The sequence below is a fragment of the Zeus faber genome (genome assembly GCF_960531495.2).
Source record: "Zeus faber genome assembly, chromosome: 3".
NCBI lineage: Eukaryota > Metazoa > Chordata > Actinopteri > Zeiformes > Zeidae > Zeus > Zeus faber.
In genome coordinates, this window is record NC_137190.1 from 25,631,775 (window position 1) to 25,654,760 (window position 22,986).

Sequence of the window (22,986 nt, forward strand, 5' to 3'; positions counted from 1 at the left end):
GGCGCTAAAACATCTCTGCGGTGCTCCTGGCGAGGATTAATGGGACAGAACATGAGGAAATCTTCGAAATAACAGTGGCAACGCCTGCGTCCTTAATCCTGAAAGGGAAGGGCAGGAAACGGCTTTTTGAGTCCGTGAAGCTAAGTGCAAAATATTGTCACTGAACCAGAGTTGTCACCCGTTCATACTCGGCTTCTTTTTTAAAGGCAGTACCCTTCCTGAAGGGAAAGGTCTACAGCATAGTAGTGAGACCTAACCCTAACCCTAACCCTAACCCTAACCCTAAACCCTTCTGCTAAAGAGGGCTAATGACGCATGGCGTCAGCCGCAGAGAGAAATTGGGATAAAGTGAGGTAAACCACAGTGAACTGCCATGGAAATAGGATATTCTATCAATGAGCGTGTGTCACATCCGAACCTCCATTATCTGTGTATGAGGAGATACGAAGAACAAGCACAAAGCCAGGGCAGCCCGCGTCCCCATGTTGGTAAGGAGTTCTAATTACGGCTGATCTTCCGCTCTGAGGCATCCGCAGGGTTTTTTTTGCCTTTTTTTTCAGTAATGATGGTTGGACATCAAGCGTTGGCTCCAGTCCAATTCAGATTTCACTTTCAGAATCAACTTCACGTTTCATTTTTCACAGCCAGCTTTTCCAAAACCTGTCAGGGCTAATCGAGTAAAGTCAAGCACCATGGGCGCCAGATATTCAACTTGTTACCAGCTCAGGGATCAGGATTTGGGTTTTGTTGAAACACTGTGACTACACTAGTGAAACACTGGCTGTATTTCTGGATACACGGCAATTCTCTCATATTGTTTTGCACTACTTTATACTTTGCCAACTCTTTCCAAATGTTTTCCCACTTGGCCCTGTGTTTACAAGTCAAGTCACCCATGCAGAATACAGCACACTATTAAAAAAATGGCAGGACTTGAAATGACAGAAATTCAGATGGCAAATTGTGATTGGTTGGTTTCAGGCGGCAATAGATGGGACAACAGGTAAAACCGCCTCTTTCAATTATAGATCTTTAGTGATGTTCATAGTGGGGTTTTTTTTACATTTATCGGTGACCAATCTTACTCAAAGGGCCAATCTACACTGATGTACGGGCCACATTGGGCTCCCGCACCGCCAGTTGAACAGCATCCGCTTTACACCCTCATCCAAACCGCACATCGCACCCCCGACGCCTCGCGAGAAATCGGGAACCACGTAGACGAAGGTAGCGTTCCGCCAACGCGTCATGAAAACACATGTTGGCGGGGAAGTTTTTTTGTTTTTTTAAACAACCAGCTGAGGCTGAGTAAATATTTGTTTGCAGAGCCCAAGGGGTCAGGAGTGGACAGAGCGTAAAAAAATATATATACATGAAAGAGGAGAAGCAATGGTAGATTAAGAAATACCCTGTGGAGAAGGGAGCTGCCGATTTATTTTTATATATATACTTGTTTTTTCTTTTTAACCCTGTACGTAACTGGGTGTGAGACTAGAAGTCTTCAGAAAGTGGAGGCGCGAGGTTAACGGTTCTTGGGTTTCTTCCGCTCAGCGCTAAAACATCTCTGCGGTGCTCCTGGCGAGGATTAATGGGACAGAACATGAGGAAATCTTCGAAATAACAGTGGCAACGCCTGCGTCCTTAATCCTGAAAGGGAAGGGCAGGAAACGGCTTTTTGAGTCCGTGAAGCTAAGTGCAAAATATTGTCACCGAACCAGAGTTGTCACCCGTTCATACTCGGCTTCTTTTTTAAAGGCAGTACCCTTCCTGAAGGGAAAGGTCTACAGCATAGTAGTGAGACCTAACCCTAACCCTAACCCTAACCCTAACCCTTCCTGAAGGGAAAGGTCTACAGCACGGTAGTGAGACCAGCTATGTTGTAGGGTTTAGAGGCGGTGGCACTGACAAAAAGGCAGGTGGCTGAACTGGAGGTGGCAGAGTTGAGGATGTTGAGCTTTTCATTGGGAGTGACAAGGATGGACAGGATTAAGAATGACTACATTAGAGGGACAGCTCAGGTTGGACAGTTTGGTGGAAAAGTGAGAGAGGCCAGATTGAGATGGTTTGGACACGTGTGTAGGAGAGATGAGAGTTACATTGGGAGAAGGATGCTGAGGATGGAGCTGCCAGGCAAGAGGAAAAGAGGAAGGCCAAAGAGAAGGTTTGTGGATGTGGTGAGGGAGGACATGCAGGCGGTTGGTGGAAGGGAGGAAGATGCGCAGAACAGAAGGCATTGAGGGCAGATGGTCCGCTGTGGCGACCCCTAACGGGAGCAGCCCAACGAAAAGGGAGGGAACCCTTCCTGACATACAGTCCGTGTAAGAACGGCTCTGTACCTGCCTCTTTAATGGAAGCGGTGTAAAACTGTGGAGCAGTACAGAAATATGCAGATAAAGGCTCAATCTCTATGCAGATGTTAACAACCTGTTTTTACGTTGTCATAGCTCCTACACTGTATCCATACACCAACAACATGAATTAACCCACAGATTGTGTTTTTTTTAAGGGCAATGACGAGGCTGATGGAAGAGATCTGAGTCTGAGACGTGATCTGATTGACTGCGTGCGTCTCTGTCTGGCTATCGTATATGCCTGTGTTCTGATGTCATATTATCATCACAATGCTATGACATCACAATACAGACTGGAGGGGCGGGACACTCCCCACCTGGGAGCACAACAATAATATTCGGTTTCAGACGTTCAACTTTCACTCCACTTCATTTTGAAGCAAATATCTACACTTATTACTCTAATACATTTCTATTATATTTCTATTCATTATATTTATATTTCCTGTTAAATTAGGTCACCGGTTGTGACAAGTACCTCCACGTTTAACACTAAGTCCATTTAACGTTTCTTGACGTAGTCAACGTATCTGCTGTGACGACGACTTAGCGAATACTGTTTGCGAGTCTTGATATGGCCCATCTGATCTTAAGACAAATGTTTGGGAGTCTTAACAAGCAGAGACTATGTACTGTGTGTGTGTGTGTGTGTGCGTGCGTGCGTGCGTGCATGCGTGCGTGCGTGTGTGCGTGCGTGTGTGTGCGCGTGCGTGCGTGCGCACGTGTGTGCATGCCCGCATGTGCCCGTGTGCTGGGCGGAGGAGGGAGGGGGGAGGTGTTCAAGTTCTCTTTGAATATTCGTACAGCCATTTACATGTAGAATCACATATCCGCTCGATTCACCTTTATTTGAGTTAACACGATGCCGACAGTTCCGGGGAAACAAGTGGAACCGGGGATACAAAGGATAACACCAGCTGGAATTAACATAAATGCCCAGATAATAAACAAAGAGCTTAAGAACGATCGTGAGCAAAGCGGCTCAGGCCCACAGACGCTCTCACACAGCTAGACTCGGTCGTACAATGACGAATTGTACAGTTAAATCCATGTTGTGTGGAGCCAATGTGCAGGGTAATTATCCAGGGTTGCCACACCTACACGCCGGCCACAGAACCAGCCCCAAAAAGCACCCGGCTGCTGGAGCTAAAGAAAACACCCAGACGGTAGCACTCTGCCACAGCTATTTTCGGCGTTTCACTCAAAACAGCTAAAACGCTACGAGCGCCGTCCTTCCTTCCTGGGCATCAATGACAACGACAAAAACCTCGGATCATTATCCAAATGTCAGAGTAGCTGCTTCTCCTCCTAAACAGGGACAGCTGCCGGGGGTCAGGGGTCGCAGCTCATCGTCCACTTTGGGGTCGATGACGATTAGGAGACAACCAGAGGCGGGGACGGTCTGCTTTGACAATATTTCTTTGGGGGACGACTTCTCTGTGCTTTCATAAGATATCGACACATACAGAATATTCGAGAAACAATCATCAGCAATGGAGGACAGATGACGTTTAACTGCATCACAACATCACCATAACCAAATTCCCATTAAATACTTCAGTCTCGAGTTATGGAGCACATACAACCACTTTGCACAGTAGTGAAGTGTGGGCGTACAGACCCCTCACTGATGCCCAGACTTCCTTTGGCAACCCCCCCTGAATAAAGGATGGGAGGAGAAGGCCCCTGGAATGTGAGGTATTTTTAAAATGTTATTCCTGGAAGTGTTTGTTATTCACTCCTTCATCCAGATTCTTGGAAAACTTTGCCCCAGACATTCATTATCACACTTTCTCCCCCCCGCACTCAAGTTTCGCCCTAACAACTGCACCTTTGTAAGAACTCCGGCCACCTCCATCACCACAGGCCGCCTGAGGAACAGTTTGTTTAGGGATGCTGACCCGTGTGAGGAGGGTGTTGTGCATATATGCACATTGGTAAAACACAGAGTTGGTCCACAGTGTGGTCTTGAATGATTATTTAAGATCCACAACGATATGACAGAATGTTAAGAATTTGCTGCAGCAGCCATTTCACGCAGGATTACCCTTGGATATTTAAGTATCAGAGTTCGAACGGGGGTAAACAGAATGGAGAGTCAAGATTCAAGATTCAAGAGGTTTATTCGTCACATACATATACATACTATCATACATATATGCAGTGAAATGTCAATGCAACGCACCCGGTGAATACACACAATATGTCCTAGTCACATCACATCAGTCACATCAGAACATTTATTATTATTATAATCATAATTATTATTATTATTATTATATTATTGTATTAGTATTATTGCGTTGTTATTATTATTATTATTATTATTACTATTATTATTATTATTATTATTATTATTATAAATGTTTACTACAATGTCAACAGAACAACAACCAGCACTCAGAACAACTATGCGTCTCAGTTGTTGATGGTAAAAGGCAGATGAAATGTCTTACCGTGCAGCGCGTCGTCCCTGTCCGCTCGCCTCGTCTTCTCAGTCGGACTGAAAACTTTCCACGTTGTTTTCTCCTCGGAGCGTTGAACCGCTTCTCTGTCAAGTGGGACCTGGAAACACATGTAACCGTGGAAGCGGCGTTATGTCGACCCCTACCCGTGGAAAATCATATAAGCACTGGCGCTTTGCCGTCCAGTTTGGCTGCGCGGTGGATACAGCCAGAAGACTGAATTAATGTCCTATTTTGTTTGGAAGATTTGTACATTTGAGTTTATTTATAAATGGGGTTAGACACTATTATTGTGAAGGCCGTTTTCTGTGGATTTTCAAAGGGCCGCAATGAATCTGTTCCCCAAAATAGATGAATAATCGTGATGAATAATCGTGATCACAATATTGACTAAAAGTTATCGTGATTATCATTTTAGCGCCAATTGTGCAGCCCTAATTCAGAAAGATAAGCTCCGTTAGTTGTGGCGTAGGAAACACCGCCCGATCAGAGAAATAACACTGTAACCAGGCTGGAGCGAACAAACTTCTACTGCAGAAGTTTGTTCGCTCCAGCCAAAACACACCGGAAAAAAAGAGCCAAAGCACACATCGTTCATTGAACTATAACGAAAGGCCGACTACCCTGGACCCCACGCATTGCTGCCTGCAGTTTAATTTGTTGTTGTTATTTTTATTATTACATGAAATCATTATTACATAGAAATTTCTTATTGTTATTATCAAACGCACAAGTTATAAATGTATAAATTACAGCATTATGGCTATAGCCTACTCTCAATATGAAAAAAAAATTGATGTGTATATTCATCATCTGTAATGATGACACATTTTATGAATGGAAGTAAATAGACAATAACTTTGAATGCACATTGAGCATTCAAATCTGAATGTGGAACTATATCTGAATTTGTGGATCGCCATTCTTATAGTTTTCAGACATTTTTGGATCTTTTCGTCTGTCCGTTGTTACACATTCAACAAATTGGGCGAAGTGCCTTCATAAACGATCATTTTCGTACATCGTCTTAAATGCTAGATGTTTATTACATTTTATTAAGAGCAGGGACTCTGCTTCTTCTCTTCAATCTCTTAATGTATTCAGCATTATTTTGAATTGGTTCCCCCTTTCCTCTTCATTGAAGAGGATATACCGAACCACTCTGGAGCTACACATTTGACAGAGGATCAGCAATCGGGCACAATATATACGTTCCACAGACAACCATACAATGAGATGAAACATATAATATGTTTATTCAATGGTAAATTGGTAATACATTATTACATTTTTGCAATTCCCCTTATAGCTGTGGTGTTCCCCGTCCTGCAGATGGCGCACTTACACGGGTCAGGTGTTGTAACTCGTCTCCCTCCCATAAAAAAAAAAACAACAACATTACGTAGAGAATTCTCAGATCTCTGGATCTCTGCGAAGGCAGAGTTCGAAATGCATTTGATCCGGCGCATGGGGAGCTGGGTGCGGGGCCAAACGCTCCTTTTCTAGGGAACACCAAAACGAACACGGCCTGGTGTTCCGCGCTCGACTACTGCTTCGCGTTGGGGTTAAAAAAAAAACAACAAAAAAACAGCATTTGGAGAAAAGTGAAGCGTGATAATCGTCGCATCGGGATCACGCACACGATTCGCACCGGCATCTCGTGTCGGAGCGCAAAGAAGCATTCTGGTTGTGGTGTTGTTTGTTTCAGACATTTAATTAACAATAGAATTAAAAAAAAAAACGCACAATACACGCTAAAGGAATAAACTATTAAAGAAAATAAATAAATAAATAAATAATATGACAATATAATAATTTGATAAAATATACATGCTTGAAAGGAAGCAGGAAAAAGTAAACGCTTACTTTCCCCTCCCCTTATTGCACATGCCCTCTAATCTAATGCGAGTGTTTATTTAGGCTGCGTTGTTTGTGGTGTCCTCCATCTTAGCGCCTTCCCGGTCCGGCAGCGTCGACGTCGCGCTGCGTTGTTTCAGGGAGCGCCATCCGACGGGGTCGCGCTTGTCAGCGATCCGCCCGCCCCGCCCCGCCCCGCCCGCCCCGCCCCGCCCGCTCCGCCGCTTCCTGTTTCCCCCCCCGCGCTGGAGGCTCCGCTTCGTCCCACGTGTCGCTCGCTCTCGCCGCGTATAAAAGTGTCTCCGTCCGCAGCAACATGTCCAGTGTGTCGCCCGACAAGCGGAGGAAGATGGAGTCCGCGCTGAACCAGCTGAAGAAGCACACGGTGGTGGTGGCCGACACCGGGGACTTCAATGGTAAACGCTTGCTAATCCCCCGCCGCCGCCACCGCTTTCCGGGGGCGGGTGACCGCCGTGTCACAGCCCCTGACCCGCGCGTCAAGCTAACGCGTGTAGCTGCGAGGCTAACCCGCCGGGACGAGTTTGCTGGGCGTGTTAGCGGAGCGACACGGAACCACCGTGGCCCGGGTGTCTTCTACGTTATTTAAACTGTTCTACTGCTGTCACGCTTTCGGCGAAAGTGTCGTCTCAAATATGGTGACCCGCTCTCATGCACAATTAACGCTTACTGAGGTAGAAACACCCGACGGTGCTGTTGTAAACCAACTGTAACCGTAGCGAGTTTACCAGCTGTTAGTTTCGTTCGTTCGTTCGTTTGTTAGTTGTTAGCGAGCTGCGTGTCCCGTCAGCTGTTACACGGGGCACCCGCCCATCCCGCATGGCTCGTACCCCCTAGAACAAGCCTATTCAACTGGGGCCAAATGTGTCCCCATGCAACGCTTGACCGGCCCTTTCAATACATTTGTGTGTGTGTGTGTGTGTGTGTGTGTGTGTGTGTGTGAAATACATCAGAACAGAACGTGGTGGACTAGCCCCATCCCAGAACAGACCATTAACTAGATAATTGCGAAGCCCATGTGATGATAAATGTGGCCGTGGATTATTTAGAACAGTGCTCGTCCGTCCCTCATGAGGTTCCAGGGGGTCCCCAGCAAAACGATTACCCGTCAAACTTCGCCATTATCTCATTTCTAAGATGCCAGCACCGTTGGACACTGTACGATAACGACTGTCACCGCTTTGATCGGTGTCACTGTTGGACACCGTACAATCACAACTCACTGTTTTGATTAGTGTCGCTGTTTTGACACTGTACAGTAACGGCCCTCACTGTTTTGATCAGTTTCGCTGTTCTCTCCCAACTTTAGTATAGACTCGAAGTTAGCTGTGACGTGACGACACTGACTTGTATATGTTATACCTAATCTCTACACTGCTAGCTTGGAGACTGTAAGCAAACAGTTCACCTTTTCAGGTTTTGACATGGAAATGCCTTCTTTTTTTTTCTAAATGAGGAACTGAGTGGAAACAGTTAATTGTTTTGAAAGCCCCATAGTTCCTCATGCCTGCCCTGCAAGTCAGCATGACAAGACAGAAAGACAGGTTTCCCATTCACTGTAATGTGATCCAGGCGAACAGCTTCCCGAAGTTACTCAAGTATTGAGTTTCTATCAAGATGAGAGCACTTTATTAATCCCTGTGGGAAGTTTGGAAGCATTATATAATAAGGATGCCAATTTGGACACATTGAGCAAGATACTAAAGCAGCTGTAGTGCTAGTTGGAGAGGTCTTTGTACTAACAGGATGGGGGTGAGTGGGCTGAATTTCAATGGGGAATTAGGCTAGTAAGTGAGTATACAATGGCTTGCCATGGAAAGGGTCAGGTAAACCCTATACACCTGCATACACCCTGGGGGGGTATATGCAGGTGTATAGGGTTTACCCTTACACTACAGTGTGTAAGGGTTTCTTATCTGTTGTAGGCTTCACTAACCTTTCGCTCAGAATACCAAATTCATCCTGCAAATCCCAGAGCAGCCTATTGACAGCTGTTACTGCAGCTTTGCGACTATTTCCACCGCATGTTGACACATGATTTAACATCCATGCAAACTACCTGTCACCTCAGCTACATATTATCGCTGGAGAGTTTTCTCTTACAACAGGTTTTTATTATTATTATGGGTATTAGAAGTGGTGAGGTGATGGGCATTAGAAAGGGTTAAGAGTTTGTTGTGTTTTAAGGATCTGGGGGGATGGTGGAAACATTCTGCAGGTAGCTTAGCAGCAAGGACCGAACACATGTTTTTGCCCCTCCATTATACAGCCATTATATCCATTATGTTATACCTGTTGTGACAGCTTAGTAATTTACAAGTTATAGGGGTCACACATCCTATTAAAATCAGCAATATGATAGTAGTAAAAACCTTTCTTGCTCAATAGGTTGTGTGAATGACACTTGCCCTTCGGATAAGCATCTTTTGTGCAATTTAGGCTATGCTTAAATGTATCATCTATTTTAACTGGTAGCAAGTGTAACTTGGCACCAGCTATACTTTTTTGCTATGTCTGAAATGTGACAATATTGTTTGAGGTCCACCATACTCTTGCCTAACTAAAACCAATGTTGAGAAATACAATATTGCAAAAAATGCCCTTTCCCAAACTTTTAAAATAGGCTGATAAAATGTACTGGTTGGGTCAATTTCTTTGAATAATCAGTTAACATCATTGGATCAAGATGGGGATTGACTTGACTTTTTTTATCTGAAAACAATTTAAGCTTTAAAAGTTAACGTATTCTTATTCCCTTAATTGGGCTGTGGTCCATTAAACAATATGATCCATTCAACTGTAGTAGTTCATGCAATCTTGGATCTCGAAAACGATGCAGGCATATCTCCACTGGCATAGCTTTTAAGTGGTTTACCTTTTCATTTCCTGATGTTATCATTAAGTCCTAGTTGCATTTCATCGTTGTCTAAATTAGTGGTCGACCAATATGGGGGGCATCTGATGAAATACAACAATTTAATAATAACAAATGAGACACAAAATTGCTGAACTTAAATGAATTAATTAAATGAAAATTTAATTGTTGTCTGCATTGTCTCTGCAGTGCACTCATTTAAAATAAAATGTATCAACTAAATATGTCCACAGGTAATCAAAAGACTAAACTTTGTAAAAAAAAAACAAAAAAAAAAAACCAGCTTATCCATGAAACGAAATAATTATAAACAATAAATATTAATAAACTGCATAATATCAAAGTCTGGGGGACAAAGAATCTCTCCGTTCCAGAAGTGCAGGATTTATTATTTACAAGTAAAGTATTTACACAAAACATCAGTTTTTACTAAATTAAGTCCCATAGCAACATGGAGACAGAACTTAAATTTTTTTTTGGGGCAGGGCTGTCCCTAAAGACAGGCACCGGAGTCGGGAACTGGCCCGCGCCATGCACGGCTGTCTCAGGACACACAGGCAGGGACGTGGGGGCGGGGGGGGAATCTGAGGGTGCCCTTTGTGGCCATAAAATAAAGACAGGAAAATCACCATGGGAACCAGGGTTTCGTTAGAAAGAACTGGTGCCGGTCCACGTGTCCTGGAAGATTTCAATGGCCCGGACAAATGGGAGAGATTCCGGTCAAATATTATGTGTGTTTATTGAGCTTAAAAACAATTGATAAGCAGACTACAGTATATAGAGAACGACCTCATCAAGGCGTGTGTGTGTGTGTGGGCATGTGTGTGTGTGTGTGTGGGCATGTGTGTGTGTGTGTGGGCATGTGTGTGTGTGTGTGGGCATGTGTGTGTGTGTGTGGGCGTGTGTGTGTGTGTGTGGGCGTGTGTGTGTGTGGGCGCGTGTGTGTGTGGGCGCGTGTGTGTGTATTTTTTTTATTGAATATTAAAAATAAAATAAGTCCTGTCAGTTAAAGCCATTTAAAAATAATATTAGTAATATTACTTCTCAAATTTTCAGAATCAATATCTATAGAAAAATCTATATTTTTGACAACTCTAGTCTCCAGACGGCCGATGCGATTATCTCAAAATGTGCAAATAAATTAAACGGTCAACCATTAGTCTAAATAAAGTAGTATTTTAGAAACTTGAGAAATTAGTTTGTCAGTGTCTTTTTATTCAATAATAGTTGTTGTTTTTAGGCCTTGTTGTACTTAAAAAGGAGAAAAAAAAATTAAACATGCGCAAAAGCATTGTGGATTATAGCACTATTCATTTTGTGAAATAAGCTGTTCAAACCTTAAATTATGTTTAGGTCGTGACTTGACGACTGTGGACAAATTCTGATTCTGAGACTAGACCAGTTAAGAACTAGGGACTGATTGCTTAATTCAGTTGTAAAGACAAATGGCGCCTGCCCTGCATACCCTAACTTAGTGATCTTAATGGGTGCCTCAGGCTTTCTCTGGTAACTTCCCTGGAAGTTGGCTGCAATGTGGTAAACAACACTAGCTTTAAACCAACAGCTGTACTCTATATCTTGTTAATTGTATATCAGACGCATTTTACCCACAAGCAAATTGCTTGTCGGTTTGAGATAAATGGATCCTGCGGGAACAGTGAGCGTAATGCCATGGGCACACTGTACGACTTTCAAAGTCGTTAGATTGCTGGACTGTTCACACTACACAACTTGTGATCCGAATCTTTCGGTCTTGTGGTTTTCACACTACATGGCTAATCAGTGACATGCGGTCGCACATTACTCAATCTTTCACCGGGAGTAATCCCCGCCGAGTCTGTCGGGTCTCAACTACGTTTTGTCACAAATACACTCAAGAGGTGACACTGGAAATGAGGCGATACCATGCCTGAGACAGGATTATTTTATTATTATTTAATTAAATTCTTGATCACTGTAAAAAAAAAAAAAAAAAAAAAAAAAAGAGAGAGAATTTAATGAGATGTTTTAAAAAAACCTTGAGGAAAAGAAAGGTAAAATAGGTATGTTGTGTGTTTCTGGCTGCTGTTGTTCCGCTGCACTTCCTTCTCGACCCATCCCACCCACCCTGTGTCCACTCTCATTGGCTGTAGCTCGTTGCGTCTCTCCCGACACGACCAGATATTAAACCTGCTGGGCGAGCAGTTGGATCGCGTTGTGAGCAGTTCATACCACACGCTCATCGCTCACGGGGGCACGCTACGATTTTCTTCCGCTCCGGGGCTTTGCTCGGCGATCTGGAAGAACCTGTCGGCGAGTGGAAAATCAGGCCAGACTCGCGTAGTCTGAAGTCTGAATAAAGGCCACAGCTCGGCCTGGCAGCTCTCGGATGTTGCTCAGCTTGTTCACTCAGCTGCTCACGCTAGACTAAATAGGATCTGCAAACAGCTCTATTTCCCAACCTGAGCAATCTAGCTAAATTTGTACTTCAAAAGCCCCTTTTTAAAGAACATTATTTTGATGTAGTTAAAATAAATGTTTTGCTTGGACTACATGCCAGGGGTTTATTTAATATTTTACTTAACAGGATTTTTATTTATTTTAATCTCTTGATTTCACTTTGAGACTTTGTATTGGAGGTTGTTTAAACAAAGCAGTGGGTGAATCGCTGAAGACACAGGTTCTTAACTGAAATGTAAATTTTCAGCATTTGAGCCATATTTATTATTATTAAGTACCCAGGAGAGTGAGTACTCTGCATTCTGCTTGGTCTGAATAAATTCAGATTTGAAGTGTAATGATCCGCGAATTGCAAAAATATAAACACAAATGGATCATTTATTTTTTTCCTATATCTCGTTCCAAAATTTTAACTTAAAATGAGGGAGGGTTTGTCGTGAAAATACACATTTATAGGTTGAAGAAGCATGCATTTCTATATGATTTGACACAGCTAAAAAAAAATGGCTTGATTCATGTCAAAACATTAAATGCTCTGGCCCTTCAAAGGTCAATACAGCCTACGGCGCTCTGCTATTGGTCAACGGTACGATCGGCATGTCAAAGTTCACCAAGCTTCAACTTTACAAGAAAGTTTGCATCGAGCGAAGTATTGGTACGTTTATAGTTTTAAGCATTCTGTGTTTGACCATTAATGTTGGTTTTCTCTCCGCCAATCCTGCAGCCATTGAAGAGTACAAGCCCCAAGATTCCACCACCAACCCATCCCTCATCCTGGCTGCTGCCAAGATGCCCGCCTACCAGCACCTTCTGAACCAGGCTATTAAATTTGGCATTGCTAAGGGCGGGTACGTACTCGTTTGTTTTAATGAGAAAATGTCAAACTAAGCACCAGAGAGTTAATGTTTTTTTTATGAACCCCTTTCTCTTGTAACTGATAACACTGGGGTCCTTTTTTAAGTTGGGTTCCCAACCACCGGGCCACACACCGGCATCAGCTACACCGGGCCGCGAGGTCCGTATGATTTGGGGGGGGGGGGGGTGTGTAATAGTAATTTATCCGCAAAATCGGCGCAATCTGCGATGGGACTGTCAGGGGCAGCCCTGCGCTTTTTTCCCCCGCAATTAGATGGAGTAATATTGGTACTGTCTGTATCTTTATGAGAAATAGGTGCTGTTTATCGTTGTAAAAACAATATAGTGGGTATGTTGGGTGCTTGAAGTGGGCCGGTACTCACCAGTGCACAGCACTGGCACATAGAGCTGAACGAATTTGGGAAATTAATCAAATTGCAATTGATTTATTATTTGTTTACCAAGATTGTGATTTGACATGTTCCTTCTCTTCTGTATTATTCACTAAACACAAGCAATAAATGATTCTATAGTATGACCAACACAACATTGGACACAGTCAAAATATAAACTGCTCTTTCCTGTAGGCGAGGCCTACATGTTTTGAGATGAATAACATACCTTTATTTAACTATTGAACTGTAAAAAGGAAAACCTTCGATCGCAGTAGATTATTGACTGATTGATTTAACTTCAACCCTTGTAATTGTTCGAATCTGAAAATTAACATTAAAAAAAAAAGTGTGTGTGTGTGTGTGTGTGTGTGTGTGTGTGTGTGTGTGTGTGTGTGTGTGTGTGTGTGTGTGTGTGTGTGTGTGTGTGTGTGTGTGTGTGTGTGTGTGTGTGTGTGTGTGTGTGGTGTTTCAGTGGAAAAGTATTTTTTATGAAAATGTTGCGTACATAAATCCTTTGTGCGCGGAAGTGAATGAGCTTTGTCCATCAATGCTGTGCGGCTTTTTTTATTATTTATTTTTTTTGGGGGGGGGGGGGTCACTGCATTATGCTCATTAAAAAAAGGTTAACAAAAAAAAACAAACAGAGTGTTCTGGAAAAGGCTCCATCCAAACTCCACAGGTGTTCCGGGCTCTGCCAGCAGCACCCCACCCACACAGCGCACTGCGGCCTGGGGCAGGGGACCGGGGGCAGCACAGGGGTTCGCTTCAAGCAATCGCTTAAATAGGCGGGTTTTTTGTTTGTTTTCCTTTCCATTTTGGGGGCGCTTTGTGCAATCTCACAATGAAGGCTAAAGAGTGGAGGAGCTAAATAAAAGGATCAAGTCGTGTAATTATCCCCCCCCTGCTCCCCGAAGGAGGCAGAGGCGGCAGACACAAGCCGAAAGTTGGTGAAATTGTATTTAAATTTAAAAAATAAATAAATAATGTTTTAATTGTCATAGATATTATAATATATTCGAACATGTGTTTTTTTCAGAAGGAATGTTTTTCACATGTTCTTTGGGCAATGTTGACAGCCGTAGTGGTTGGGTTTTGTAACGTTAAAGAAAAAAAAGTGTTTTTTGTTTTTTATCAATGAATTTTATGAATTGTTCAGCCCCCTGACACCTCTTTATTTTACCCCTTGCATACAGTGACTTTATTGCGCACTGGCACTTCACACAAAATGTCGACGTCTGTTAGGATGGCAAGTCGGCGTGCACAATTGTGCACCAAGCTCCGGGACCACGTTGCCATGACGTTATTTTCCATATATGGACAGGATTTCTTCAGATCGGGGGCATTCAGTTTATGAAGAGTATAGTTCAATACATATAATATTGTGTTTGGTCTGGCCGTTCCTTTACACTCCAAGCACGAGGTCGTTTTTTATTTATTATTTGTTTTTCATAATTAGAGTTCCGACTTCAATGGAACGTGTTCCACACACACCCGTACCTCACAGCCTGCACACGCTGCAGCGATCAGGGTGAAGGGCAATCAGACCTTTACCTTTTTATATATGTATTCATTATAAAGTGTGTTTACAGTATCCACAATGATACTGTCCCGAAGTGTTAAATAGTTAATTGATAGATGTTAGTTTGTGTGGCTATGATGTGTAGTATACCCCCCTTTTTTTTTTTTTTTAAAGACTGATAATGTTTCTGCTTTGAGCCTTTATTGACTGGAGGTGAAAGCTCATGCTGGAACCCTTTCCCTTTAGAAAATGATGCTTTAGAATGTGCAATGCTCCATCCATTACATCCTGTTTACCAGAATGCAAACCTTAATGGACTCATCGTTTTTCTTCCCTGTCAAGAACTGAAGAAGAGCAGGTGACCAACACCATGGATAAGCTGTTTGTGAGCTTTGGCTTGGAGATCCTCAAGAAGGTCCCGGGCAGGGTCTCCACTGAGGTGGATGCAAGGTGGGTGGAGGCACTGTGGTTGGCATGTATTGATATAATTCATAGATGAATACAAATGTATAAAAAAACACTTTAGAAAAGTCATTAGTATTGGTCGAAGTATTAAGTAAAGATGCATAAATGTATTTAGGAAAATGCAGATGCACAAAGGCTGTTTTACTTGCTCATAATTGTTGAACTATGCAATTAAGTGTAGGAGTACTTTGTGGACATTTAAGCAACAATCTAGCTTTGTAAGTCAGTTGACTAGGAAAGTAAAGGTTTATTTTCTGAGTTGATGTGTACAGGAGACTTGATTCTTGATTTATATATATAAATTAATAAATAGCTTGACCAAACCCTTCACCTTAGTGCTAAACATGTCAATTTGCTGAACTTTTTCTTGAACCCTCCTCTACTCCAAACAGGTTGTCCTACGACAGAGAGGGAATGGTTGCCAGGGCTCTGAGTATTATCGCTCTCTATGAGGAAGCGGGTATTAGCAAGTCGCGTGTCCTTATTAAGCTGTCATCAACGTGGGAAGGAATCCAAGCTGGCAAGTAAGTATGTGCTGTCAGGGAGGCAGCCATCGACACGATTTTCGATTTTACTGTTGACGCAAAGACAGTTGGTCATAAAGTCTGCACATTTAACATCCCTAGTTTGTGTTTAAATACCATAAATGGACCGTAAACACCCCCACACCCCCCACACACACACACTAGGTTTGAGGTTGGAAATTGTCGGAACAGATTTCCTGTAATATCGATTCCTGCTGAACATTGCAGCGATGTTCCCAGCAATGTTACATATTATGTGAAGGGGCTGTAGTTGAAGAGAGATTCAAGGCACCAACCTCCTCACTGGGTGCAATTGGGGGTTGAATCTCATGAACACTGAGACATGCTACCAGGAGGAGCCAGATATCCAGACTGCTTAAAATCACATTTTAGTTTGGACATACAGTATATTATACTTGCCAATTCTAAACTAATGTATTTATATTTGTTTGCCTGCACAGGGAATTGGAGGAGAAGCATGGCGTCCACTGCAACATGACGCTGCTGTTCTCCTTTGCTCAGGCTGTGGCCTGTGCCGAGGCAAACGTTACACTCATCTCACCTTTTGTTGGACGCATCTTTGACTGGTACAAGGAGAACACCGACCGCAAAAGCTACGAGCCGCACGAGGACCCAGGTGATGCAGATGTTCAACACTTGAAACAGAATTGACTATACTCTTCCTAAACGGAACAGCATATCATTAGAACTATTCCGATTGTTCTTCTTAAAAACTTCTGTCTTCAGCTTTTTGTCGAGCAAGTTCCACCAATTAGACTTCATGTTGTAGGCTGATATGCAAGTCTGTTTACTTATCTTTAGTCCTATAAAGTGTGTGTGTGTGTGTGTGTGTGTGTGTGAGAGAAAAGGTTACAAAGAAATCCTTGGTAGGACTGAAAACATTTGATGTAGTTGCAGAAATATAAGTTTATGGGCTTCTTAAAGTGTGATGTCGTTTTTTTTTTTCCCCCCTTTGTGTACAGTCTGTAATGGTAAAATAAAATAAACTGCCATCTTAATCTTCATGTCTCCCTCTGTTCTACTCTCCACATCCAGGTGTGAAGAGTGTGACCAAGATCTACAACTACTACAAGAAGTTTGACTACAGCACCGTGGTGATGGGCGCCTCCTTCAGGAACACGGGGGAGGTGAAGGCTCTGGCGGGCTGCGACCTGCTCACCATCTCCCCCAGCCTGCTGGGTGAACTGAGCCAGGACCACAGCGTGGTGACGGCCGTGCTCAACGTGGAGACAGGTGCTGGTGATCAAGTAGCAAGTGGCGTATTTTGCTTGTGAGAAAAGAGTTAACCAAAAAGCAAAAGAGGTTGCCCGCAATCTGTTCTTAAGTCCGTTCTATGGAACGCTGCCTCATTCCTGACTTAAAATGGGTCTGGAGGGAGCGGGCGGGCGTTGTTGCCGGGGCTTGTTCATCAGGGCCGATCTTTTCCTTCCCAGCCAAGACCTGTGATCTGGAGAAAATCCACCTGGATGAGAAGGCCTTCCGCTGGGAGCACAACGAGGACCGCATGGCGGTGGAGAAGCTGTCGGACGGCATCCGCAAGTTTGCTGCAGACGCCGTTAAGCTGGAGACCATGATCAAAGTGAGCCGGGAGGAAGGTGTTTGACCAATCTGTCCTTGATTCTCGTAGGAATACACGTTTACATATGTGACTCTGCGATTGCAGGAGAAAATGCTGAACGTGAAGAATGGGCAGCAGTGAGCAGAGCAGGCACGTCTCACCCCCGCCCCCGTTCTCAAGATGTGATGTCGCCGCCTTTTCCCCCCCAAACCCTCCTGCCTGAGGAAAAAGGAGTCGCCTCTAATCCCTCTAGGCTGCCCAAATAGGCCCGCTATCCACCCCAGGCTTGGATCCTGGGTTTGCATTCCGACTATTAATGTCATAACGTATAACATTGCTGGTTGTGAACTAAGCTTTTATGATTCCTCTGAGATGTGGGCTGATGAAACAATCTGCTAAATGAACCCGTTTGTTACTCAGTCTTGACCCAGTCTCTTCTGCTTGCTGCGTTGGACTAGTGGAGCCCCGTGAGCCCCTTTTTGGGTTTGGAAGGACCGCAAATTAGATTTTTTGCATTTTCTATCAGTGTGTAAAAAGGATTATGAAAAATAAAGAACTTTTGTTATGACATTCCCACAAAATAAATGAAGCGTTTAACTCATTAAACATTTCCTCAGAACCTTGGAGTGGGGTTTCATTTCTTGACTTTTCATTAAATAACTTATTTGAGATGTGCTTGGTATTCAATGTATGTTTTTCCAAAGGACATGAAGCATGACATTTCTTTGCGTTCGTCTGTTCCAAATACCATTTGTGCCCTCCCCATTTCAAAGAATACAGCTTTGCCAGTGCTCTGGTCTAGCCGGTTTAACACCATTCTCTGACTATCAAAATTAAGTAAACTCCACCTTTTTCTCATCAGTCACATCCTTATAGCGAGAGAACACGCATCAAACATTTCTTGGAAAAAATATTAATGAAACGTCCTGGATTAAATAACAGTTTGTCAAAGGGTTTAAAGAAGCTACTTTGGTAACTGGAATCTGGAAAGGTAACAGGATATTTTGACATACTACAAAATGTATTTCGTATTTTTATAGAGCATATTGTATCTGCCGACCGGTGTGGATTTAAATAACTGGTCAATTGTAAGACTAGACTGACATTAGTCCTGTCTTGTAATCACTAGTCTATTTAAACCATCTAAACATTACAGAATTGAGCATTTCTTTAGAGTGACTGCTATTTAATACCCCCCCCCCCCCCCCATGTTATTTATAGTTGGCTTTAACCTACTATCTCTAAGACCCTTAGTATGGCATGACTTTTAATGCATGTTTTTATGTGGTTAGTTAAGGAAAGCTCAAGGGTAGGCTGAATATTTCCCTCTTTTAATTGTTCATGAAACAAATGGAGCTGAAAAAGAAATCAGAATTCCCTAAGGGCATGTTACCTTAAATTTGAATAATTCTAATTGTATTCAAGAACACGCCGATTTAAATTCCGACCCGGTCGCTCCACATCTCAAGAAGTGAAACAGAAAGTAACCAGAGTGGGGAGAAAACATGCTTCAGTGTACCTGCTACGGCCTGCATTAGTGCAACTTCACGGTGTTCCATCAAATCAACACTTGAATTGTAGTCATAACAGCGGTGGGGTTAGACCTTTTACTTACAGTAAGTAAATGTCCACGTACCACACTGATCTACTGAAGTAAAAATGTATACATTAAGTAGTTGCTCTTAAATGTACTTAAAGTATTAAAAGTACTTGTCATATCTGGTGCCTTGATATAACAGAGCCTATGATATAGTACAAACGATAAAGCTTGTGCATATCCTGATTACAATTTACAAAAAACACTTACTTACATATACATTTCTAAGTTGTAGTTACTAAACATACTTAACTAAATAAAATATATATATATATATTTTTTTTTTTTTATGATATACTTGTTTATAAATCCTGATTCAAAATGTGCCTGTGTTAGAAATATAGAGTAAAAAGTATGGATATTTTCTTTGAAATGTAGTTGAGTAAAAGTCTAAAGTCCCTAAACTAAAAACTATCCTATGAACTTTGTATGATTAGTCGTAAAGTATATGTACATGTCCACATGCGGAAGGCCTGAGCCCCCTGTCCGAGTGGCGAGCAGAGATGCTGGACAGAGGTCCGGTGTCCGTCCTGGTCCTGGTCCTGGGTCTGACATGGTCTTTGGGTCCGGCTCACTGTGCCTCTCCTCTGGGGGCCGTGGTGCATGTTGCCCCCCTGGCCAGCACCGGTGGGGAAATGGTGAGCATTCCGATGATTTCTGGTCTGTGTTCTTTTTTCTTCTTCTTCTTCTTTCTTTCCCTGTGTCCTTGGTCCCCTTCTCAAAAATAGTAATATGATATAGTGTAATAGTAATATAAAAAAAAAGGTTGATGAGGTGAGTAAATGAATGTCAATCACACACAGTGAATAAGATTAGATTAGGTGGATACTTTATTTATCTCCGGAGGGACATTGGAGTGTTGCAGCAGCTATTATATATATTAACATGGTCTGTACATACATATCTTGTATTTTAGATGGTGAGAAACAGTGGCTATCACAATATAATATAATTATTATATATTATTATTAATAAATATTATATTAAATCAATGTTTCAATATGTTCTTAACATTTTATAAACATGGCTAAATAAAATGAACAAATATAAAGTGAATTTATATAGGGCCTATCTCGACACGGCCACAAAAGAAAGGGGAATAAATAAAATACACTACACTGAACCACACCACTTTTAAACAACAATATGATAAGACATTGCTGTGTTTTTGTTTTCAGTTGTAGAGTGCACAAAAAGGATATGATATCATTCCCTGTGGAGCCGAATTCTATTGTCTCTGTTAAACCGGCTTTGGTTGTGCTGGTTTAGTCGCAGTGTATTTGAAGCCGCTTTGACTTGCTCAGGTCAGAGCCCATTTCACGCTGGCTGCAGCCAACCCGTGTCCAGACCTGTCTGGGGTGTGTGCCGCCGGAGAGGACTGCGTGCTCCACCTTCCCTCTCCGCCTTCCAACGGTTGGTGCATCCGCCAGTGGCAGAAGACTCTTCCCAGCAACTATACTGCCACTGTGAATTTGGGGTGGGAAGTCTACCGTTTTCATACACAGAGTTGTGATACAGTCTGAACCGTCTTCTGATCTGTGCTGGGGGGCGGGCTGTGGCGGGCTTGGGTCTTCTTAAATTCCTAGGTCACAAGTGGATTTTTACGTTTCGATAAAGGCCGGGCCTGTGCTACGGACCAGCGCAGGCCCGCTCAACAGACCCCCTTATGTTGCCCTTCCACCACCTCTGAGGTAAAGGAGCCATGCGCACACACACACACACACACACACACACACACGCACACACACACGCGCACACACACCCACAGGCGCGCCTCACTCTGCTTCCGTTGTGCTCATGCATTAATCATTGAACTTTCAACAATCTCCCTCTTTCTTTCCCTACCTCCTCTGCTGTAACAATTGCAATATCACAATATGTTATTGTGCCAAGGGCCCGCGTGGACTGCCCCCACCGCGTCCCCCTGTCGGTCAAAGACCCCGACGGGGACCCGGTGCGGTGCCGTTTTGCCCGCGCCGACCAGGCAGAGTGTATCGGGTGCTCACGCTACTCCTTCATCCAACTCAATGAGGTGAGTCCCGTGGGTGGCGAGCCCTTTGAAGCCATTTGTGGCTCTAACCCGAGCCAAAGTTTCTCCCGGAAGTCAGGAGCCCCAGGTCCTGCACGTGCAACTTCAAATATGAAGGAAGTATTAATCACTGAAAGCATATGAATAACTATTAATAATGTTTCTCTCGACTTTGCAAACACACCTGCGCATTAAGTCAGATTCTGCCAAAGCAGATCTCTTTAAACCAGTGAATAATCCTCTGATTGACAAAATTCTTTGCTGTCAAACCATTATGGAAATAAATAGAATGTATAAAAAACGTAGCAAAAGAGCTGTTAACAATACAAATAAATGTAAGCACAGATGTTAATTTAAGGTTATCGTTAAGAAAGGACAGACAGATATTGATCCATTCAGGATAAGGTTCTACCATGAATTTACAATTATATTTGAATGTATTGTCTCATTTGAGTTTTCTTAATTTTCCTCAATCGGTGGATGTTTTGCTCCCTCTTCATCCCTAACCCAGCAAACTTAATTTCCCCATGGAAATGAATAAATTGTACCCTATTATATGATATCTTAATACAATAACCTAATCTAATTTTCAACATTAGTATGCTCCTTGTAGGCTCTGACACACTAACTGTCCCCAACCATTTTATATATTTTTATAAAATAACTCAAATGGAGAAAATAACAAAAATGAAATGTTCAGCTGGGTATAATACATAATACATATACTGGATATATGTTATATAAAGATATGGGACTTTTATTTACTTTTTGGTGTATGCAAAGAGTTGCCATCCATTGTGAATGCATCCATTGATAATATTTGTTATTAAAAAGGAGAAATTCAAACCAAACCGGTGAAAGATAAAATGTTTAAAGAAAATAAAATCTATGCAAATGCATAAATATCAAAAAATAAACAGACAGATATTGTTTTATGCACCTTAACCTGTAAGTCTATTGTTGATTTTTTTTTTTAATGTTTTCGGACCTACTATAATCTATGTTGATCATTTAGTTCAACACCTTTTAATAATGTTTATGGACGTGCAGATCCTGATCTCATCTTTTTGGACAAATACTCTTTTCCAGGAAAAGTGTGTGTTGGTCTTTACCGGAGCGGCCTCCGCAGGCCAATACCCCGTGGTCCTGATGGTGGAGGACCTGGATCCTGGGTCCAATGTGGAGAACCGGCCTCTCAGCTCCATCCCACTCCACCTCTCCTTCTCCGGTAAGTGAAGGGTTAATGCTGCAGCGGTTATCTGCTCACACGCATTTCTCCTGCTAATCACATAAAATAAATAATAATAATAATAATAATAATAATAGTAATAATAATAGTAGTAGTAATAATAATAATAATAATAATAATAATAATAATAATAATGATAATAATAATAATAATAATAATAATAATAATAATAGTTCAAGTTCATAATAATAATAATGAAGTTATACTATCATAAGAATTTTTAAATGTCTATATTTTATATTTTCATCTGAATCTTTATATTTTACTTTATATTTATTTTTAAATGATTTTATATTTCTATTATTTTGTATGTTATTGTAAATATTTTATTTAGTTCTATACATTTTGTGAATTTAGTGTATATAATCTTACTTCTGTACTTACGTGGTACTTGGCCAAATTTCCAATTCTAATCAATGAAGAACTACTATTTTATCTTAATCCTAATTAATAGAATGTTCATTATGTAATCACCAAAGGGGTGCATTGCAATGATCCCTGTATCTGGGATGTCTGGGGATGATAATAAGAATCAGAATCAGAATAAGAATAAGAATAAGAATAAGAATAAGAATAAGAATAAGAATAAGAATAATAACCTTTATTTGTATAGCACCTTTCATACAAGACATTCAACTCAAAGTGCATAACATTAAAATAAGACGTTAAATAGCAATAATAAAAGCAAAGCAAACAAGCAAATGCATTAATACAAAGTAGGATAACAAAATAATTAAAATAATAAAATATATTCAACACAGGGTTACAA

General features: G+C 42.0%; 2 protein-coding genes across 2 annotated transcripts in view; one reads left to right on the forward strand and one right to left on the reverse strand.

Annotated features, from left to right (window-relative positions):
- The window catches only part of tspan4a (tetraspanin 4a), a gene marked incomplete at its 5' end in the record, with an annotated part of 110,263 nt that extends 105,409 nt beyond the window's left edge, over positions 1-4,854 (reverse strand). Inside the window, one exon of the mRNA XM_079998205.1 lies at positions 4,808-4,854. The remainder of the gene's footprint in view (positions 1-4,807) is intronic.
- Positions 4,855-6,922: 2,068 nt separating this feature from the next.
- Positions 6,923-17,966, forward strand: taldo1 (transaldolase 1). The gene is made up of 8 exons (XM_079997747.1): positions 6,923-7,089; positions 12,730-12,853; positions 15,117-15,224; positions 15,632-15,763; positions 16,225-16,400; positions 16,820-17,017; positions 17,218-17,363; positions 17,448-17,966. Exons 1-8 carry the CDS (start codon positions 6,990-6,992, stop codon positions 17,481-17,483), a joined length of 1,020 nt encoding a protein of 339 aa, XP_079853873.1. The 5' UTR covers positions 6,923-6,989; the 3' UTR covers positions 17,484-17,966.
- Positions 17,967-22,986: the final 5,020 nt, after the last annotated feature.